The following is a 23,681-nucleotide window of genomic DNA, read 5'->3' on the forward strand; positions in this document are numbered from 1 at the left end:
CAAAAAACAGATAGCAAACTTCTTTGAGGCCAACAATCTCTTCAATGAAGGACAACATGGCTTCAGACAGAACTGCTCATGCCTCTCCCAGCTCCTAATACACTGGAGATACTAACATTCATCCAAGAAGGGGAAAATGCAGATGTTATATACCTTTGATAAGGTAGACCACAGCAAACTGCTGCATAAACTCCAAAACTATGGCATATATGGGTCACAAGGAAAGTGGCTGCATAGTTTCTTATCAGAGAGAATTCAGAGTGTCTTGGTGCATGGAGAACTATCAGAGCCAAGTAAAGTTCAGAGTGGAGTACCACAAGGTTGAGTACTTGGGCCGCTACTGTTCCTAGTCCATATTAGTGACACCAATGAGGACCTGAAACACTCAGATGCCACCTCCTTTGCAGATGACACAAGGGTCAGAAAGAAAATAGAAGATGAAGGGGACACAATGCAACTATAGCAGGACCTGACCAGGATACTCAGATGGGCACAGGAAAATAACATGGCATTAAATGGGGACAAGTTTTAGCTACTAAAGGGCAGAAATAACTCAGAAATGAAGGAAACAACCAAGTACCAAGTAAACAATCACACCATCCAGGGAAAGGACCATGTAAAAGATCTTGGGGTGCATATGAGCAGAGATGCATCCTTCAGCCACCACTACAGCAAAATCACAGCTGCTGCAAGACAGATGAGTGGCTGGGTCTTAAGAACATTCATTACAAGGGAAGGAAAATGCATGGTCACCCTGTGGATAACCCAAGCTGGATATAATGCTGCTAACTATGGTCTCCCCTACACCATCCATGACATCACTATCCTTGAAGCCATCTGGAGAACCTCCACCAGCAGAATTCAGGGAATTCAGCATATGAACTACTGGGAAAGACTCAGCCACTTGAAATTGTATTCTCTTCAAAGAGAGAGGAAAAGATACATTGCCATATATGTGTGGAAGATCCTTAAGAGAGGAGTATCCAAATGTGGGACTACAAAAAAAAAATCCACCCAAGAAAAGGAAGATTGTGCTATGTAAAGACCACCCAGGGCATGTCACCTAAGGTGCAAACGCTGGTGCACAATTCCTTCACACACAATGGTACTCGCATTTTTAACAGTCCCGCTAGAGAGATTTGAGACCACATAAGCACCTCCTTGGAAAGCTTCAAAAGAAGACTCGACAAGTAGCTGAGCACAATACCAGACAAACCGCCAACACCAACATACTCAAACTCCCACCACAACACCCTGGAACCAATGGAGGCCCACTTCAGTTGTCCCAATAACAGAGGTGAAATTCTCCTAACTGTCATACATCTTTTGTTTAAGTGTATGAAGAAGAAAGGATTTTTCTCACTTCACATTAAAGTATTGTATTCTTTCTTGTGATTATGAGACTGAGTTACCTTCTTAGTGTATTGCCTCTCTGTGGTAGACTTTGCTAATGTGAAATGTTGTCAGTCTTGAAACATATAAAAGCATCAGATGCACTTCACCTGGTCAAGAGCATCCCATAGGAGTCTAATTAAAGTATGATATGATGGTATATACAATAATTTTGAAGTGTAGCCTTCATTAATGTGAGAGACATTGTACTAGTGAATTTAATCTTGAATTATAATCTCTTCTGAACAGATGGGAAAATTAAAGCTCTACCTCATATTACTATGTCAGACTCTTCTATCTAGAGAATCTTATTCTAAGGATAAATTAAGATGAGTGGCACTACATTAATGTGAACAATACACCATATTCAGCCACGAGTGGCCTTCCCCTTCCTCTCCTACAGTCTAGTGGAAACACTGGGATATTAGGGGTTTTAGGCTGGAGAATTGTGTAAATCCTTCTGATGCATTTTTCATCAGACTTTTAAAAGTGTAAGAAATGCATGTTTTTGGAAGGGCATTCCCTAACCCCTCATATACTTAACACAGCAAAATTACAAGCAATCCTTTTTTATATTCAGACTAAGGTAATTTAAACTTTGTGATATAATTTATTATTATTTATTTTTTCCACACTTAGCACAGTAAGGCATGGAGGGAGCAAATTGTGTTTTAGGACGTGACCTTTATACTCCAGGAGTGCCTTTGGAATATCCAACCAATGTTTATATTTTTATATCCAAAAATTGTGGGGTTGCAGATTTTCCACACAGTGAAGTTTGAGATAACAGTTATCAGTGGCACTGATGACTTCTGAGGGAAGATCTCCCCTCTATTGTTTCTTTGCCACTGTTTTAGTTTGTGTAATCTTGGGTGTTCTTAGCAGTTATTTTGTAGTTGCTCTGTTGGGTTATTATTGTCGGGTCATCTGTATATGTCAGTAGCTTGGTGTTATGTCCATTGTTTTGTTATGTCATTGAGATAGAAAAGTATAACACAAATGCATGGCCTATTTACTGCTGGAAACATTGGTTGGGATATTTCTGCAGGTCCAGTAACAACCAAACTCTACCTTATGGCATGTTTTCAGCCAGTTATAGTTGCTTTCCTTTTAAATAAAACCATGTTTCATGATATATCATGATGCACTTTTTATCACAAGTCTATTCACATCAAGACATTGTGACAGGTTGAGGAAGGTAGAAGAAGAACAGCAATGTCTTCTTCCACCTTCCTCAGTGATACTTTCACCTTAACTTATTGTATTAAATAGTGTGGCTATTGCAGAGCCACAAATTAATTAAATGGTGTGTCTCAAGTTGAAATTCATTAGATGGATGGATGTGTGCCTTTCTTTGTAAGGGGGAAGAAAACATTAGGTATATAGGTACATATATAGTGTTTTGAATTGCTCCACACCCCTGAGACTGCTAGGGGAAGGGTTAGTTTACAGACACTCCTGTTATATTTTGCACATACTGCATACACAGACTTGTGCTTCTGACAACTGTTGTGAGTGTATTTAGAATGCACTAGACAACAAACTTATCCCAATTTCAATAACCAAATATAATTTTGTCCACAGTTAGAACAGATTGAAGCTGCCATTGCCATTGCTGGAGATTCAGAAAAAAGTGAACTACAAGAGCTTCAGGCAAATTTATTACAGCTCTTGGAGTTGACATTGCTTCAGTTAGAGGAACAGAACAAGCAGAAACCTCAAAATGAAAGAGCTGACCAAAAAGAAACAGCAAAAAGTGAAGAAGAAAAGAAGTTGGATGATGAATTTGCTTTGTTTCAGGTATTACATGCTGTTTTTTTATCTACCTAATTGTAATGTACAGTAAAGTAGATCCTCACCTCCATCTGAAAGTGCAACCCTAGTGGCTGGGACTCAGTTCCCAGACTGGGCACAAAATCTCAGTCATTTTCAACCATATTTCCTCCACCTTTTCACATAAAGAGAGCTGACATATGGTGACTACTTCATATCCTCATACTTCTATCAGCCAGTGACATAGAAAGCCTCACACGAATACAACACCAACAACAGTCCAAAGTTTCTTCCCAAAGAGATCTGTAGGAGGGTCAGAGGAATATTGCCAGCCACCATAGGGGTGTAGGTTTCCAGCCGTTGAAACTGGAGGCAACTACTGATATTATTACAAAAAAATGTATTTCTTTATATCCTTCAACCACCTTGTCTTATTTAGTTTGACCATAGCCCCTTATTGCTCTGCCATCCCATATGAAGAGATCTTCTTTGTTAGTTTTTTCACATTTCCATAGCTCAGAATATGGCAGTCTTGTCACCTCTCTCTTCTCTTTTTCACTGAAGAGAGATCCAGCTTCCTTTTAACCTTTCTTTGTATGATCTATCTGCTTATCTAAGGACCATCATTGTAGTTGTTCTTTATATTCTCTATTTTTTTCATGTTTTGGTGAATCTCACCACTGCTGCATACTGCATTTTGTTTGTACATGTATAGTCATGGACTTTTCATTGCTTTGCATATTTTGATGTTTCCCATTTCTGTCCCAGTCTGAAATGGCAGAGTTGATAGGAAGTGAACCTTCTAGCTCCAATTCTGATGACACTCCCAGAGCAAAAGAAGGAACTGAAGATATAATTAAAGAGCTCCTTGCGCTTGAAGGTACCAAGTGTAGAGCACCCTTTACTGAAAAATGGGGAGGTCACACCTACCATAATGGTATTATCTTATGTGTTGAAACAGATGTTGATGGCAACGTTGATTTGGAAGGTCCAAAGGTAAGTTGATTTTTGTTTCTTTCATTCTTTCTTTCTTTCTTTTTCTAGAGCCTGTAACCCTGTGGAGCTACAGGTTTCCACTCAGTGAAACTCAAGGTAACAGTTATTATTCACTGCTCCATTGACAAACTGTGTATCAAAAGCTCTAGTCTATCTCTGTGATGGAGCCCATAGCCCATAGCTTATCTTTTCTAGTGTCAGAAATCCTCAACAGATACATGTTCTCAAGCACTATGGTAGTCGTAATTCTGCTGTGCACATATTGATTATATCCCTCTAGAACACACTTTCTTGAATTAAAAAATGAAATACTACTCACTACTCATTTTTGGATGCATGTTTGTATTCATGTATAGTATGTTAATTACTTCACTTTCCATTGAACTAAACAATGCAATTTCTTCATTCTCATGTAGGTACGAGTACTTTTCAGCCAACCAACCAGCAAAGAGATGTCCACATGCAAATACTTCCTAGATGGCAAATGTCACTACTCGGATAAAGATTGTCGATTTGCTCATGGCACTATTGTGCCAGTTACAGACTTGAAAGAATTTGTGTATGTGCTGTTACCTTTATGTTGTATCTTTGATAACTTCTATCTTTAAGTGCACACTGTCTTGAAAAAGAGGGGAGTGCCTGAAGACTAAGAATTGGGAATGAAGTGTTTGAAGTGTCTGTATAGAGTTATGAAATGTGATGGGAATGGTAGTGCAAGAGAGGACATGTGTACTGATGGAAATGGGAGAGTAGAATAGGCTAGTGTGAGGTGCTTTGGTTGTGTTATAAGAATGGATGAGAAGAGGTATCCTCAAAGGATTCTTTGGGTCTCAAAGGGTAGATTAAGGAAAAGGTAGTAAAATAGGTAGCACATACCCGCGTCATACACAAAAACCATCTCAGCACCTCTATGATAAAAGGGAATTCTTCTTTGGTTAGAAAAGTCTAAAGTTTATTAGGGTGAGGAAAAGACATACCAATCCATATTATCCCATTGGTAGTTAAGTTATATTTTGCTGAAGGAAATACTCTGTTTATGGTAGGTGGTTATATGTTTAATTGAAAGACTTGTGTTCATTTCTAGGATTTCACCAACACTGATAATATTGTACTGTATAATGTGAAATATGCAGATATGTTATTTTTATATTGCCTTTATCATTCAATTTTCATATTTGTTTCAGAGATCCTGACTTTGATTCCATAGAGGAAGGAAGTAGAGTTCTAGCAAGATACTCTGATAATATATGGTACAGTGCAGAAGTACAGGATGTACTTGAAGACAGGTCAGCATTCAGCGTGAAGTATGATAACTACACCAGTGTAGTAGAAGTAAAGCTTCATGATATGTGGCCCATTCAGAGTGATGAGGATAATGATAAGCTGGTAAGATCTTTTTCTTCCAGTATTGTGGTAGAAATTATGATGTGACTGAAGGCAGAGGAAGTAGACAAGGATTAATGGGAGAATTTTAATGCCTTAATATTTCGACCCGTAGGGTCTTGATCACAAAGCTGACAACTCAAGTAAGACAGGGACATGATATACACAGTCAGGTCCCTGCCTTACTTGAGTTGTCAGCTTTGTGATCAAGACGTTATGGGTTGAAATGTTGGGGCATGAACCCCTTCAATACGGGCCACATTGCATGTCTGGCAGCATTAGCTGCCAGACGTGCGATGTTGCGTCATAATACTCGCATTATAAAAAATAGTCACTGCTCTATCACTCGTTCTCTTTCACCCGTGAATTTTGATAACCATAGAAAATATGATGAAGCCAGTTTACAGAATATGAGGGTCACGTAGGTATGACTACAATAAATATAATCAAGACACCGATGTCGGCATCCTCGTATACCCACTTGCTCCTCATGACGCCTACATAGGTGTCACCGTATGGAAGGGGTTTAAATTCTCCCATTATATCTCATCTACTTCCTCCACCTTCAGTCTCATTTGTCATTATATATTTTATTCAAATTATGATGTCTCTTCATGAATTTACAAACAAATCTGTCATGAGTTATGAGATTTCAGCCAATGTTATGGAAAGCATGAAAGGAATTATATATATACAAAGGTCTTATAATGTGCTCTGACCACACTTTCTCCAGTTACTTCATGCCATGTACCTCTCACCACTCATACATACATAAGGTCAGTAACGTGCACAGACATTGCAAGGGGCAGGTACTTTGGGCTGGAAATTGGGCACTTCACTCTTTTGTATTATTCGTATTTGGCAACTATCCGGTAGGGTGCAACACCATTTTCCACATTTTAATTTCTGAATGGTAAGAAAATGGAAAAAGCCTGTGAGAAATAATTTTTCATTCATTTTTATATATTTTTATGAAGGGTACTTTTGGGGCACAGGGCAAAGTGGCAGGTGCTCGGGCACCCCCAGCACCCCCATCTGCACAGGCCTGCATAAGGTAAAGGTGAGGAGATGCATATCTGTGGCAAAAGCTGCCTCCTTTGCTCTATGTGCTTGAACTGTTTGAGCAAGTAACACTCACCACTGGAAATTGGAGAGAAATGCAGGATTCAAACCCACAACTAAGCAAATACAAAACCAGCATGCTTCTGAATATGCCAAGAGCATATATACATACAGTAGAAGCCCGATTTAACAGATATCAATTTAGTGGAAGCTCAAATTAGCGAACTGCAAATAGCAATAACAAAAATGCTCAACTTAGCGGAAATGGTCCGCTAAGTTGACCATTTTCCACTAGCTGGCCAGACGCGCATCTACGGAAATAGCTCAATTTAGCAGGAACGGTCCGCTAAGTTGAGCATTTTCCGTCAACTGGCCACATGCGTGTCTCAGAGTCCAATGTTACCAGATTGTGGTGGTGGAGTCAAGGAAAAATTTATAATTTAGTAGGGGTGAATGGAGAATGGTTGTATATGGATGATGTTGTGATTGCATGAGGTGGAATGGGCGGGTGGATGGGGGGTGAGGTAGTATGTGTGAGCAAAATTTGACGCAGCCCGAAGGGATTTCTCCCCGTCCTCTCATTTTATGCAATGGGAGGACGGAGAGGGGGGTCGCCGATTTAATGAATCGGCCTTGCTGTGGATGTGCTGTGTCTTGCGACACTGCTTCTGACCCAGGGCAGTGGACAAGGTGCAGGGATGACTCATCATTCAGGAGGTGCTAAGATAAGAGGGAGGGTGGAGGGGTGTGGAGTGTATTCAAGGATGGAATGGGTGGGAATGATTTTATGCCTTTTTCTTTTTGGCTACCCCCCTTGTAAGGGGGAAGAAGCCTTGGTATATGTATGTATGTAGTATTTTGGAGGTATATGAATGTATATATATACATACTATAATAGATATACAATAATATATAATTCAGTATATGTATGAAATATAATTGTAGCAGAAATATATTCAAGTAGAAATAGATGGTATAATAGGAAAACAAGATAATGAAACAGTAAGTTGATGAGAAAATTCAAAATCAGTACGCGAGAGTAATCACCACGAAAAACACTTCTATAACAACGAACTATGTTTTCTGCAACAACACAACAATAACGCTCACTATCCAAAAAAACAACTGCCCCAGTCCTATTAATCACTAGAATTATGTACATCGAACCAAACACGAAGCTATGACTAATATTCCCCGAAATTCACAGACAGCTCATATCATTGTTACACGACACACACACACACACACACACATTGCAACAAATTACTGCACGTTGCTGTTTGTTTGCAATTCATGATTGTGCTGCCTATAATTCACTTACAATAATATATATACTGTATGTGTGTGTGTGTACGCCATGGAATTTTTAGGTACATATCATTTTTACAGTCCGCTCTGGCAACACTGTTACACCAATGCTCACTCACTCAATTTAATGGAAAATTCACTTTAGCAGACTGGACCTTGGCTGAATTAGTTCGTTAAATCGGGCTTCTACTGTACATACATACATACATACACACTACAAGGGCATTTTCCCTTGTTAGGGGGATGGCTGAGTTAAAACATACACCCACCTGTTACCCAACCCATACATCACAAGAGTCACTAACCACTCAATACACATATTCTTTCTAGATAAATCTTATTTTCTTCTGTGGCTGACTACTTTCTGGAGTGGGTCACTTTGGATTTATTCTTGTAGCCCAGTGTTATTATTTTCATAAAACCATGGTCCATCTCAGCACAATAACCATGATTTTGCTGTGTTGTGCATTCCTTTTTTGGAATGCATTGTGATAATATATTGCCCATTGTGCTGTTAGGCATTGATTTGCAAACCATTATCATCTGATAAAAACCTTCCATAGATTCTTTGCTAGTGTCATTTACCAAGCTTTCAGGTCAACTACAGCAGTTCTTTTTCTTTTTCTTCAGTGATGATAAAGTAAAGCATCATAAACCTTATTTTCAAGTGACAGAAGTTTTTGATAAAAGGAATATTTCTATCTATTTTACAGGAGGAAACCAGTGTATCTGAAAAACCTAGTAGATCTGCAGATGACGGAAGTGAGAGTGATGAGAGTGAAGGGGAATCCACATTCTTTGTGCCAACTTCTGTATGGCTCCAGAATTCTTTAAGTCAGAAACTTGGTGACTGGGAAAAATATACTACGGTAAGGTTCTCAAAATGATACTCTCATTTGATTTTTGCATATTGTCTTGTTAGTTTTATGTTATAAAGAAAACTGTAAAGGTATGTATTGAAAGAAGTGAAGAGAAAAAATGAAGGATAAAAGAGAAATAGGAGAGGAAGAATGGGTATGTTTAAAAAGGAAGTGTTGAAGTGTCACATGCAGTGTTTGGTGAAGGAAGTAATTATAATGGAATGGCTAGTGAGAGCATTTAATGTGTCAAAGGAAGGAAGCATTCCAGTGAACTGGAGGAGTGCATATATAGTTTCACTATACAAAGGGAAAGGGAACAAATATGAATGTAGTAATTTTAGAAGGATCAATCTTTTAAGTGTTATTGGTAAGGTGTATGGGAAGGTGTTCATTGAGAGGATTAGGAGAACAGATGGAGTAATTGGGGTAGAACAATGTGGGTTCTGGAAAGCATGAGTTTGCATAGTTTTTATAATAAGATATATAAAAGGTGTTTGGCAAATGGTAAGGATGTCTTTTGGGCTTTCATAGATTTGGAGAAGGAACATGACAGGGTTGACAGAGAGGTGATATGGAATGTATTGTGGATGTATGGAACAAGAGGAAGTCTATTAAAAATGAGGTTTTTTACATGAATAGTAGAGCTTGTGTGAAAGGTAGGAAATGGAGAGAGTGAGTGGTTTGAGGTGAAGGTAGGGCCACACCAGAGTTGAATAATGTCTCCATGATTGTTCAGCATGTATATGAAAGGCGTGGTGGGGGAGGTATATGCAGGTTTTCCCCACTTTGCTCATGTGAACTATGGTTCCCACAAGCAAAGCAGGAAAAATCTGCTAATAAAAAGGGAACTTGGTGGCATAACATTGCTCACATGAACCACACTTTATGGACATCTGTTCCGTAGTATCCGCACCTGTGGTCACTTCATTCTTTTCCCATTCATACTAGGCATCAATCCTGTGTCCTCCACTTCTGGATATCATCATAACCTTTTTCTTGACACATAAACTTTCAATTTTCAACTACAACATATCTTTGAAACCCATTCACCACCCTTTGCAAATAGTCTTCTGACTGTTAGCAGAACAGTATCATTCTCATACACAAGGCTGTGTTATTATCCATCTCTGACCATTTTCCTCCAGCTTTACTTCCCACCTCATAACTCTTACATTCTCTTTTCTCAGTACTCCATACAATTCAATTAGCCATGATGACAATATGCACCACTCCCCCCAAACCCAGATTCACTACAAACACCTCTCTTTTCTTACTAACCATTCTCATACTAGCTTCACTCCCTTCATAAAAAAATTCCATTGTCCTTAAATTCCTCTAACCCCAACTCTAGGTACCTTCTCCCAGTCTCTCCTCCTTTTCAATCTACTCTATCATACCTCTTCTTTAGGCCCATAAAACATGGTTACAGTCACATTCATTTCTACTTCATCAAGCTGATTAATATAAATGTTAGCAAACAATTGTTGTCATTAATCAATAGACAAAGGAAAGAAAAGCAAATTGGGTTCAATGACTAAAACTAGCTTCAGACCAGTTGTATATACAGTACAGTGAGTCCTCGTTATACAGTACATATGCATTCCTGAAAATCTTACTGCAAATTGAAATTACCGTATACCGAACCCAAGTTTCGACTTATGGCAGAAGTACCTTCTCCCTGCTCTTTCCTCTTCAAAATATCTATTTTTACTTCCAAAACACAAGCGGATACCGTATCTGTGAATTTTTCTTACAGTAAATAGAATCGTGGGTAGTAATTACCAAATACTGTAACTGAATTTACCGGATAAAGAATTACCGTATAAGGAGGACTTACTGTACAATACAGCCACTATCCGAGTTACGACCTAGATAGGTTCCGACCAACCAGTCGTAAGTCGGATTGGTCATAAGTCGAATCCTATTCAAAATGGCCGACATGAGGGTTCTACTCTAGGATACATGATATCAATCTGTTGCATTTTTAAGTAACTTTTTCTATTGAATACTATTAAATACAAGCTGTTTACTGTTTATTTATCAATGCTTTTTAGTTTCATTTTTATAATTTTTTCTATTTTTTTTAATGTTTTAATACTGTACTGTATTTCAGTATATATACGTATGCAGGTACTGTATGTATATACTATACCTGTATACACACACACACACACACACACACACGTATTAAATATAACCTTGCTTACCATTTTTAAGTTTTTTAAATTGTAGTTTCCTTTTAATAATTTTTTCTTAATTCTTCAATTGTTGTATGTACTCTAAATATATGTGAATTTTAAGATCTATTTTTCTCATCCATTTCAATCCATTCTAAGTGTGAGATATAGGTACAGTACATTTATCTTTGTATACAGCATTGAGTAAAAGCAGCAACGACTGCAACAGCACTGTAGGAGAGAAGCCAAACGCAGAGTATGGGATCCAATGTATTTAACGTTGCGCCCAGCAGGGCTTCTCCCGAAATAACATAGTGGACTTTTTTAAGGCTATCGACCCATAAGGGGGTCATTAAGCCTGGTGTGAAGTTGTTCAGTCTCTACTTTTTTTTTAACACCAGTTTCATGTTCGTTTTTTCCCCGCAAGCTCGGGTTATATAAGGAGTCAGATGTTTGTCCACTATGTTATTTCTAAAGAAGCCCTGGTGGGCGAAACGTTAAATACATTGGATCCCATACTCTGCGTTTGGCTTCTCTCCTACAGTTGTATACAGTATTGTTTTCAGTTGCTTAGTTGTTAATTTGATATGGTAAGTTAAAGAAAGAAAATACTTATTATAGTGTATTCGTATTAGTAAACTCATAATAGGCATCAGCTAGACATGGTCGTAAGTACGTAAATATCCTTCATCCATAATTTATCAAACTCTTACACAAATGCCTTAGCTGCAGGCGCATCACTGTTAGCAGCCTCACCTTTCGACAACACGTGGTGAACCTGGTAACGCTCTCGAAAGCAACGAAACCACCTGCACGTTCTTTCAACATGTGAAATTAACTTGTAGCCTTACTTTGCACTGCTTGCAACATCACTTTCACATTTCTTTGCCTATTATCTTCCAACCACGTGTATAGCAACTTTTCCATCTCTGCCATAACTGCCATACGCGATGCCGGTTGCCACAACTATCTTACGCGCTGGGCTGCCAGACATGTACAGTAAACTCATAATAGGCATCTGCTAGATGTGGTCATAAGTACGGGTGGTCGTAACTCACGTATGTCGTAACTCGGATAGTGACTGTATGTCATTCTTTTGCCTTCATCCTTTAATTGGTGTGAAATTTATTGTTTTCAATATATCTGCCTATGAGAGACTATATATTTGGAACCCATTCCATGATAGATGTTTTCATTTTCTACAGTAGCAGTTTTCCTTTGTCTTTCTTTTTGTATGAACCCTATACTGCGATGGTATATTAAGGTCTGAGGTACAAGGTTATAGGGATTCTCACATTATGTTTTTACAGATGTATGTTTGCCCATCAGCCATTGATCTTTTTTATTGTGGTTCTGTTATGAGTTTGATATGATAATAAGAATATAGATAATGAAAAACAGTAGTTATTACCATATTACAGGACTTGACATCAATGAAGTCTGACAGTCTTGCCAATTCACTGTTTTAAAATGTTGTATGGCACAATTTATGGAAAGGAACTACATTGAAATTATATGGAATACAGTAATTCTATAGTTATAGCTAATGAATTATGTTAATTTCAGGGCATCGGATCAAAACTCATGGCCAAAATGGGATACATTGTTGGTACTGGCCTTGGTCGTAATGGGGAGGGAAGAGTAGAACCAGTCGAAGCATATGTATATCCACAAGGTGTCTCCTTAGGTAAGTATATTTTGTCCTCACTTTTGATCATCACCAAATTCCAGTTACCTGAAAGTCATGCAAGAGAGACCAAGGGCAATGGATTGATTGATTGATTGCAAAATGAAAACAATACAAACAACATTCTTCTAAAACATCTGTAACAACTTGCCCTGAGTATTTCACAGCACTTCCATACAAAAATAATTACACACATACATATCACAGAACAAACACTCCTTAAAAGACTGCCAGATTCTATATTTTCTATACTTGACCAGATTCCCCCAGTAGATAAGCAAGAAGAACACTGTGATAAGTGTTTCTCTCTGCTGGCCAAATCCTGTGTTTCCTACTGATCCTAATAAATTAATTTTCTTATTTGCTTTCACAGTGAGGTCTTTGATATGTGGACTGAATGACATATGCATGTCAATAATGAGGCCAAAGATTCTAGAGGTTTTATTCAGTGGTAGAAGTTGGCAATTCAATTTGGCTATTGAATGGTACTTCAATTCATGGTTGTTTGGCAAAAGGAAGTCACTGATGGTTTTTGAGGGGAAGTTAATTCACATTTTATTTTACAGACAGATGCATGGAACTTAAAGATGCAGCCAATGGGGAAGATTTGTTCCAGGTAGAGAAAAGACTAAAGAGAGAGCAGAAATTAGCAGAAGACAAAGAAAAAAGGCATACTGAGCGACTGAAAAATAATACAAGTGTCTTTGACATCATTAATAATAAATTGGCGGGTAAAGGTAATTTTCTAGACTTGTCTGTTATCATAATTTTGTAATGATTGTTCATACATGTATATACCAAGGGCATTTTCCCCCTTACAAGGGAGATAACAAAAGTCAAAGGCATAAATCCACTCCCATCCATTTCATCCCCACATACTCCACTCCCATTCACCACCCCTCCCTCCCTCTTTTCTTGTCTCCTCCTGGATGACAGGTCATTCATCTATCTCGCCCACTGCCCTGGGTCAGAGGCAATACAGCAAGACACAGTACATCTACAGCAAGGCCATTTCATTTAATTGGCAACCCTCCCCCCCCCCTTCCAGCCCCTCATACAGAAAAAGAGCTGGGGAGAAATTCCTTTGGGCTACATCAAAATATTATTCACACATACACCCTGACCCCCCCCCCATCCTCCACCCATTCCCTTTCATGCATCACATCATCATCCATACACAATAATTCTCCACACACCCCTATCATCTGTCTTCTCCCTTTCTTCCTCAACAGACATTCCCTCTTTCCAACAACCCTTTTACCCTATCTATCCATCTCACCCTTGGTCACCTATTCATGCTCACTCCATCTACCTTTGCCTTCCACACTTCTTTTACAAATCTTTTTTCACTCATTCTCTCCATGTGCCCAAACTATCCCAATACTCTTTCATCAACCCTATCTCCCAACTCCTTTTCCACCCCCACTCTCCTCCTCACCATGTTTCTCATTCTATCCAACTTAGTAACCCCTACCATACTTCTCAGACATTTCATCTCAAACACATTTAAACTCTTCTTTTATGTTCCACGTTTCTACCCCATACAGTGCTGTAATGATTGTAGTTGTGTTAAATCATTAACAGTATAGGGGCCAACTTGACTGGGGTATTGGCTACATGTTGTTATGGCAAAGTAGCATGCAGTTGATACTTTAGGGTCTATATGGGGTGCCCCTACAGACCAGAGCCACACATCATTTTGTCTGTGATAGAGGAGGACTCAGCTCATAGAGAAATTATGAAACTTTTATTACTGCTACTATCCCTCTGTTATGAAGGAGTTTGAATGTGTTTGAGATGAGGTGTCTGAGAAGTATGGTGGGGGTTACTAGGCTGGATAGAGTGAGAAATGAGGAGGTGAGGAGGAGAACAGGGGTGAAAAAGGAGCTGGGAGATAGGGTTGATGTAAGAATATTAGGATGGTTTGGACACAAGGAAAGAATGAGTGAAGAAAGACTAGTAAAAGAGGTATGGAAGGCAGATGTGGAGGGAGTGAACATGAGGGGACGTCCTAGGATGAGGTGGATGGATGGGGTGAAGGGGGCTTTGGGGAAGAGGGGAATGTCTGTTGAGGACGGAAGACAGAGGTGAGTGGAGAATGGTTGTATATGGATGATGTTGTGATTGCATGAGGAGTAAATTTTGACGCAGCCCAAAGGGATTTCTCCCCGTCCTCTCCTTATATGCAAGGGGGGACGGAGAGGGGGGGGTCGCCGATTAAATGAAGCGGCCTTGCTGTGGATGTGCTGTGTCTTGCAACACTGCTTCTGACCCAGGGCGGTGGGCAGGGTGCAGGGATGACCCGTCATCCAGGAGGTGCTCAGATGAGAGGGAGGGTGGGAGGGGTGTGGAGTGTATTTAGGGATGAAATGGGTGGGAGTGTTTTTATGCCTTTCCCTTTTTGGCTACCTCCCTTGAAAGGGGGAAAAAGCCTTGGTATATGTATGTATGCTGTCCCCCAACCCCTTGTTGCTGTCCTGTACCATTTCTCTGAATTTCATTTCCTTGTTTCGCCTACCCTGTGGTGGGGGGAAAAGAATACTGCCACCAAGTATTTCCACTTAGATTGTAAGAGGCGAGAAAAATGGGATGGGGATTGGGACCAGGCATCCTTCTCCCTGTAGCCCCACAGGAGACATTCCTAAAAAAGTAAAGGCATAAGAGGGTCTAGGAGTTTTCCAACCAGCAACCTAAGGTTTGGGTCTTTTATTATACATGGATGTGGTACAGATGAGAGTAAAAGGGAAGAGATAGGTATTATGTTTGTGAGAAGAAAGATGGATGTGTTGGCTTTGAGTGAAACTAAGTTGAGAGGGAAGGGCGGGTGTGAGTTTGGGAGTGGAATTTGGAGGTTCTTAGGAGTGAAGAGAGGGCAAGGGAGAGAAGGGGTGGCTATACTAGAAAGTGAAGAGATAGGTAAACATGTAGTGGAGTGGAAGAAGGTTTTCTCAAGAATAATGTGGATGAAGGTGAAACTGGGAAAGGAGATGTGGGTATTTGTAAGTGCATATGGGCCTGGCAGTGAGAAGAGTCTAGAAGAAAGGGAGGCTTTTTGAATAGATTTAAGTGAGTGCATGGAGGGATTAGGGAGGAACGTCAATGTAGTAGTATTGGGAGACCTTAATGCTAGGGTAGGAAATGAACCAATTGACGGAGTGGTTGGGAAATGTGGAGTTCCAGGAAAGAATCATAGTGGAGAGTTGATGATGGAGATGTGTCTAGAAAGAGAGTTGATGATAGCAAATACAGTGTTTCAGAAGTCAAGCATAAATACACATGGGAGAGGGTGGTGGATGGAAGTGTGGCAGATAGAGCATTAATGGACTATGTAGTGGTAGATACATACATATACCAAGGCTTTTTCCCCCTTACAAGGGAGGTAGCCAAAAAGGAAAAGGCATAAAATCATTTCCACCCATTCCATCCCTGAATACACTCCACACCCCTCCACCCTCCCTCTTATCTTAGCACCTCCCGAATGACGGGTCATCCCTGCACCTTGTCCACTGCCCTGGGTCAGAAGCAGTGTTGCAAGACACAGCACATCCACAGCAAGGCCTCTTCATTAAATCAGCGACCCCCCCTCTCCGTCCCCCCATTGCATAAAAGGAGAAGACGGGGAGAAATCCCTTTGGGCTGCGTCAAATTTTGCTCACACATACTACCTCACCCCCCATCCCCCCGCCCATTCCACCTCATGCAATCACAACATCATCCATATACAACCATTCTCCATTCACCCCTGTCTTCTGTCCTTTCCCGTCCTTCCTCAACAGACATTCCCCTCTTCCCCAAAGCCCCCTTCACCCCATCCATTCACCTCATCCTAGGACATCCCCTCATGTTCACTCCCTCCGCATCTGCCTTCCATACTTCTTTTACTAGTCTTCCTTCACTCATTCTTTCCATGTGTCCAAACCATCCTAATATTCTTTCATCAACCCTATCTCCCAGCTCCCTTTCCACCCATGTTCTCCTCCTCACCTCCTCATTTCTCACTCTATCTAGCCTAGTAACCCCCATCGTACTTCTCAGACACCTCATCTCAAACACATTCAAGCTCCTTCTCTCTTCTTCTTTTATGTTCCATGGTAGATAGGAGTATAATAGTAAGAGTTAGGGATGTACATGTTCTAAGGAGAGAGAGGGGGAATATCAGATCATTTTTTGGTGGAAGGTAAGTTGAGAGTGGAGGATAGATGGAGAAAGAGGAAAAGGACAAAAGGTAGGGAGGTGCTTAGAGTGAACTCTTTAAATGAAAAGGAAAAGGAGAAGGAGTACAAGAAGAAGCTGAGAGAGGAGTGGTAGGGAGTGAAGGATAGAGTAGAACTAGGAGTGGAGGAGGAATAGGGATTGTTCAAGGAGGGAGTCACAAAGTGTGCAAAGATGGTGTGTGGAACAAAAAGGAGGGGAGGAAATAGAAGGAAGGGTAGTGAATGGTGGGATGAGGAAACAAAGAAGGTTGTAGAAGAGAAGAAACGAGCTTTGACAGATTGGTTACAAAATGGGACAAGGGAGTCATATGAGAGGTACAAAGAAAAGAAAAGAGAAAGCACAAGGTAAAGGAGACAAAGAAGAGAGCAGATTTGAAATGGGGTAAGAGTATGACAGAAAATTTTGAAAGTAATGAAAAGATGTTTTGGAAAGAAATTAAGAGAGGAAGAGGAGGTGAATCAAGTAGAGAAGAAAAGGTAAAAGGTGAAGATGGAGAGATGATAATGGAAGAGAAGGCAGTAAGGGGAAGATGGGCAGAGTATTTTAGGGAGTTGCTAAATGTGAAGGAGGATAGGGAGGGAAAGATAGCTGCAGTGGGAAGTGCTAAGAAAATGACTGTGATGAGTGAGGAAAATGGAGGAGAAATAAAGAAGGATGAAGTGAAGGCAGTTGTTAAGATGATGAGAGCAGGTAAGGCACCTGGTCTGGATGGATGCCATGCAGAATGTCTAAAAAAAAGTAGGTTCAGTGATGGTGGACTGCCTGGTGAGGTTTAATGTTTGCTGGAGAGAGGGTAGAGTGCCGGAGGACTGGAGGAGTGCCTGTATAGTTCCACTTTACAAGGGAAAAGGGGACAAATGTTAGTGTAGTTTCAGAGGGATTAGCTTGTTAAGTGTAGTTGTTGTTGTTGTTGTCGTTCCCTAGACTGTCTGTCCGAGCAGTCCCGTCTCCCCAAGGAAGGCCACAGCCGAAACTGGGTTTTCCCACAAATCCTTTATAGAGTGTATGTTGTGTTGTTTGCGTGCATGATTGTGTATAATGCAGTCTTCCATTATGTGTTGTATGGTATGGGGTGAAGTGTTACATCCTGGGCAGCTGTTCACAATGCGGTCATCCAGCCTCTTCTGGTAGCTTAGAAGTGCTGGGTGGTGACCGCATCGCAGTCTGGCCAAGTGGACTCTGTCCTTTCGTGGGAGAGAGGATTCAGAAGGGTGGATATCAGGGGGTCTGGCATGCAGCAGTGTGTTGTCTTTCAGTGTGTTAATGGAGCGGTGAGTGATATGATTATGAATATGTTTCCGGAGGCTGGTATTTGGTGGTTGTGGAGGAAGAGAAGAGAGTATCTGTGCGTAATAAAGGTCTTTGGGTGTAGTTTTAATGTTTCTTGGTGTGTGTGGGTGTTCTGCTATGTAGTGTAGCAGGTGTGATGTGTTTGTGGTGGCTGCAGCAAGTGTTTGTGTGCCTCTCATGTCGAGGTGGTCCTTGACTTTGAGGACTTTTGTTTCATGGTGTAAATGGTCTGTAGGTGTTGTATTTGTGCAGCCTGTAATTGTTTTTAGGGCTTTGTTTTGTATGATTTGAAGGGTGTTGTGGTGTGTCTCACTGAGATTAGGAGCCCATGTAGGACTCGCATAATTCATCACTGAGCGTATGCATTGTTTGTATATTGTTATATTAGTTTCTTTGTTTTGTCCAAATGTTGTTCCAGTGATTGACTTAAGTGCGTTAAGTCTAGGTGTGCATTTGTTTTTTATGTTTGTGAGGTGTTGTTTGAAAGACATGGATGTATCGTATGTTACACCAAGAATTTTCGGTGTGTTTGTGTGTGGTATTAGAGTGTTGTTGATGTAGAGATGAGGTATGTATTTGTGTTCTTTTGTCCAGTTGGTGAGAAGTGTTGCTGTAGATTTGGTTGGAGCTATTTTGAGTCTGTTTGTGATGAACCATGTGTTGAGTGTGTCAAGGTAAGGCTGGATTATTTCTGCAGCTTTGTCTGTGTTACGATGTGTGCATGTGATTGTTATGTCATCTGCGTAGGAAGAGATTTGTATTTCTGAGGTGTCTGGTGTGGGTAAGTCATGCATGTATAGATTAAATAATGTGGGGGATAGAACTGAGCCCTGTGGTACTCCGTTCTTAATGTTTCTGATGTGCGATGATTGGCCATTATATGACACATGAGCTTTCCTGCCTGCCAGATAATTGGCCAGCCATCTTTTGGTGTTATTGTGCATGTCTGTGTTATATATTTTATTTGTTAGGTTGTGGCGGGGGATAGCATCAAAAGCTTTACTAATGTCCAATGTTATAAGAAGTGTTCTGTGGTGGGGCCTATCTGAATTGATGCCATCTAAAATTCTTTGTGTGAGGTTTGTCAGAAGAGTGTTTGTGGATTATAGTGGCCTAAAACCGTGTTGTGAGTCAGCAAGGGGAATATATGGTGTGACAAGTTTAAGTATTAGGTGTTCAATGACTTTAGAGGGGGTGCAGAGAAGTGTGATTGGGCGGTGCGATGTTGGGATTGTTGGGTCTTTGTTCGGTTTTGGAATGGTGATTATTTTACCATGCTTCCAGATGTCGGGTATAGTGTTGTGTGAATAGCTGTAGTTTGCAATGTTTGTGAGTGCGTGTATACCTTGTGGTCCAATGTGTTTTAGGTGGATGTTGCTTATGTTATCAGGGCCACAAGCAGATGAGTGCTTGAGATTATGCATTATGAGTTTTGTCTGACTGTCTATGAAGGGTGTATAGTCTGAGTCTGTGGGGAAGTCTTTCTTACGTCGAATGGTGCGTCGGTCGTCAGGGTGAGATGTAAGATGGCTCGTCTGTGCAAAATGATGTATGAGTGCGTTTGCTTGTTGTCTGTTTGAGGGTAGATTATCTGTTGTTGTGATTATTGCTGCGTGAGAGCATGTAGTGTTAGTGTTGGATAGTGTGATGCTGTTGAGTGTTTTGTACAATTTGCTGGTGTTTGTTTTGTGATCAAGTGTATTGATAAAGTTTTGCCAATTTTGTGTTTTTTGTTCATGTATTTTATTGGCAATCACAGTGTTTAGTGTTTGTATTTGGTCTGCTATGTTTTGAGGGATAGGTGTGGGGGTATCGTGTTTAAGTGTGTCACGTTGTCTGATGAGGCCTTGGATTTCTGGTGTGAAGTTGGGGTTGTGTGATTTTCTGTTGCCTCTAGGGATGTATCTCTTGTCTGCGTTTTGTATGATTGTATTAAAAGCGTGCACAGCATTGTTTATGTTTGTGATTGGTGTACTGTTAAGTGTTTCAAAATGTTGTTCTGTCTCTTCAGTAAAAGCTTCCCAGTTAGCTCTCTTGTAATTGGTGTAAGTGTGTCTGTGGCCAGCTGGGGTGCATCTTGTTTTGGTGGTGATGATGATTGGAAGGTGGTCAGAGCCAAGGGCTCCGACCACTCTCCATGATGTTGTTGGGGTTAGGCAGGGGGAGCAAAAGGTGATATCAGGAGAGGAGGGAGTGTAGAGGGCTTGGTATGGGATATGTGTATGATTATGCGTGTTGTTCATGATAGTCAATGAGTCGAATTGAGTCTGTATATCAAGCCCTCTGTCTGTGTCAGGGTTGTCGACATACCAGGCAGACGACTTGGCGTTGAAGTCACCACCCATGATCAGGTTGGGGATTGAGGTTAGTTGGCTAAGTTGAGGTCTGAAGGTGTTTGGAACTGTGTAGTTGGGAAGGCTTATGGGAGGATCTTGATTGAGAGGATTAGGAGAGAAACAGATGGATTAAATGATGAGGAACAGTGTGGATTTAGGGCATGTAGAGGTTGCATAGATCAGATTTTTGTGGTAAGACAGATATGTGAGAAAGCTATAGGAAAAGGTAAGGATGTTTTATGGGCTTTTATGGATCTGGAAAAGGCTTATGAAAGGGTAGACAGGAAGGCACTGTGGGAGGTTTTGCAGATATACGGGATAGGAGGAAAGCTTTTAGGAGCAGTCAAGAGTTCTTATGAGAGCAGTAGAGCATGTGTCAGGATTAGAAATGGAGAGTGAGTGGTTCGAGGTAAAGGTGGGACTTCGTCAGGGATGTGTTATCTTGCCCTGGCTGTTCAACTTATACATGGATGGGGTGGTGCGAGAGGTAAATGCAAGGGTGGTGCGTCAGGGATTGGAGATGTTTAACCTCTTCAGTACGGGCCTTAAATCTCGCGGGCAGCAGCCAATGCCAGCCATACGACGTGTCGTAATAATACTTGCATCATAAAATATAGTCACCGCTTATATCGATCGTTCTCTCTTTCACCCGTGAATTTTGATAACCATAGAAAATGTGATTACAGACAGTTTAGGGAGAATGTCATTACGGAGGGGCAACTACAATAAATATAATCAAGACGCCGATATGGCAGCATCGCGTCTCCACTTGCTCCTCATGACGCCTACATATGCGGCACCGTATGGAAGGGGTTAAAGAAAATGGAGAAAAGTGGGAGGTGAGCCAGCTGTAGTTTGCGGAAGACACTGCGCTTGTAGCAGGATCGGAGGAGGTATTGAGGAAGTTGGTGACAGAGTTTGGGAGAGTGTGTGAAAGAAGAAAGTGGGTAGAAATAAGGTGATGAGATGTACAAGGGGTGTAAAAGGCAGCAGACTGGAAATGAGCATTAAGGGAGAGCGACTGGAATAGTTTTAGATACTTGGGTGCAACTGTGGCAGGAAAGGGTGGAGTGGAGGTGGAGGTAGAATGTAGATTGAGAGAAGCAAGTAAATGCCTTGGTGGATTAAAAAGTGTAATGAGAAATAGACATTCGGGAATGGAGGCTAAGAAGAGACTGTATAAAGGAGTGATTGTGCCAACAGCACTGTATGGGGCAGAAACGTGGAACATAAGAGAGGAAGAGAGAAGGAGTTTGAATGTGTTTGAGATGAGGTGTCTGAGAAGTATGATGGGGATTACTAGGCTGAATGGAGTGAGAAATGAAGAGGTAAGGATGAAAACAGGGGCAGTAAGGGAGTTGGCAGATAGGGTCGATGAAAGAGTATTAGGATGGTTTGAACACATGGAAAGAATGAATGAAGAAAGACTAGTAAATGAGGTATGGAAGGCAGATGTGGAGGGAGTGAACATGAGGGGGCAATCTATGAGATGGATGAATGGGGTGAAAGGGGCTTTGAGAAAGAGGGGAATGTCTGTTGAGGAAGGACAGAAGACAGGGGTGAATGGAGAATGGTTGTATATGGATGATGTTGCAATGCATGTGGTGGAATGGGTGGGGGGATGGGGGGTGAGGTAGTATGTGTGAGAAAAAATTTGACGCAGCCCAAAGGGATTTCTCCCCGTCTTCTCCTTTTCTGCATGGGGGGACGGAGACAGGAGGTCGCCAATTTAATGAAGCGGCCTAGCTGTGAATGTGCTGTGTCGTGCGACACTGCCTCTGACCCAGGGCAGTGGACAAGGTGCAGGGATGACCCCTCATACAGGAGGTGCCAAGATAAGAGGAAGGGTATAGGGTGGAGGGGAGTGGAGTGTATTTAGGTATGGAATGGGTGGGAATGGTTTTTATGCCTCTTTCTTTTTGGCTACCTCCCTTGTAAGGGGGAAAAGCCTTGGTATATGTATGTATTAGAGATGAAATTTCTTTCACTTATATTTCTTAACAGGTAAACACAGCTCAGATAATTCAAATCAGCCATCTCGTCAAAAAGTGGATGTTGGTAGAGATTCTTTGAAACAGAATTCAACAAAGGAATTAAATCGTAAAAATTACCATATTGGTGAAAATGTAAAACAGGTAAGAAAGAAGAATTTAATTCCATTAATATGCATGTACACCTAGAATTTTATTTTTCTCTTTACTTGGCATTACATTCCTTAAAAAGTAATTATCAGAAAATTTAATATTTTCTGTGTTCTTTGAGCATTACATGTATCCCTAGTATATCATTTAGATGATTTGGTAATTATTGTATCGATTACTTTAGGTAAGACGTGAAATAGATAAGTTACAAGAATCGTTAACGAGACGATCCCATGACAAGAAAACCTCTGAACTACTTGAAGCAAAAATGAATCAGAAGAAGCAAGAGCTACATATGTTACTTGATGCGGAGAAGAGAGTACAAGGTGAACAAAAAAGTAGGAGAGACGAAAAGAAATATCGTGTATTCTAGAAATCGGAATATTTAGTACAAATCATCTGTTTTATTATAAATTATAGGTCAAGTTTGGTATCATTAAGTTAGTTAGATGTTAGAAAAATGTTAGGATGAAATTATCCACAGTGTATGTAATTATCATTTATTATGAATACACGCAACAGAAAGAAATGTTCCTTTATTGAAAGAGTAACTGGAATCTTTCATACATACTGTATTTGGATATAGCACAATGATTTTTTTATTGTATTGATAATATTTCTATTTAACAGATCCTGTATAGTATGTGTTTAACAAATATAGTTATTCACAAACGGAACTAACTTAGAGAGAAAATCTTGTAAATCATCTGGTATCCAATATAAACTGCAATTTTGGACAGTGTTACCATGTGATTAGATTTATTTATATTGAAACTGTATTATTATTATACTTTTCCTTATGTGGATACTGATTGTATGATTGCATGCAATCTACTTTAAGAACTGATTCAGAACACCCCAGTAGACCAAAGCCACACATCATTTGTCTGTGAAACTCTACTCATAAAGTAATGAGGAGACACTTTCTTACTATTGTCCCTCCTTTCCCCCACCTCTTTGATCCTGTCATTTACCAGAGCTAAAGCATAATTTCTTCCTCCTCTCATACCTTGTGGTTGGGGAGGAGGGGAAGAATGTCATTACCATGTTCACATACACAT

The 23,681-nt window shown here is 40.4% G+C and overlaps 1 protein-coding gene across 1 annotated transcript in view; it reads left to right on the forward strand.

Moving 5' to 3' along the window:
* Positions 1-23,394, forward strand: part of LOC143035871 (zinc finger CCCH-type with G patch domain-containing protein-like) — a 25,040-nt gene extending 1,646 nt beyond the window's left edge. The window contains exons 2-10 of the mRNA XM_076202974.1: positions 2,977-3,192; positions 3,934-4,161; positions 4,578-4,720; positions 5,346-5,547; positions 8,628-8,783; positions 12,518-12,638; positions 13,205-13,375; positions 22,484-22,614; positions 22,805-23,394. Coding sequence (XP_076059089.1) covers positions 2,977-3,192; positions 3,934-4,161; positions 4,578-4,720; positions 5,346-5,547; positions 8,628-8,783; positions 12,518-12,638; positions 13,205-13,375; positions 22,484-22,614; positions 22,805-22,993 — 1,557 coding nt within the window. The 3' untranslated portion in view covers positions 22,994-23,394. The remainder of the gene's footprint in view (positions 1-2,976; positions 3,193-3,933; positions 4,162-4,577; positions 4,721-5,345; positions 5,548-8,627; positions 8,784-12,517; positions 12,639-13,204; positions 13,376-22,483; positions 22,615-22,804) is intronic.
* The last annotated feature ends 287 nt before the right edge of the window (positions 23,395-23,681 follow it).

This window comes from Oratosquilla oratoria, chromosome 19 (genome assembly GCF_046742065.1).
Source record: "Oratosquilla oratoria isolate Oo_2021 chromosome 19, ASM4674206v1, whole genome shotgun sequence".
Lineage (NCBI taxonomy): Eukaryota > Metazoa > Arthropoda > Malacostraca > Stomatopoda > Squillidae > Oratosquilla > Oratosquilla oratoria.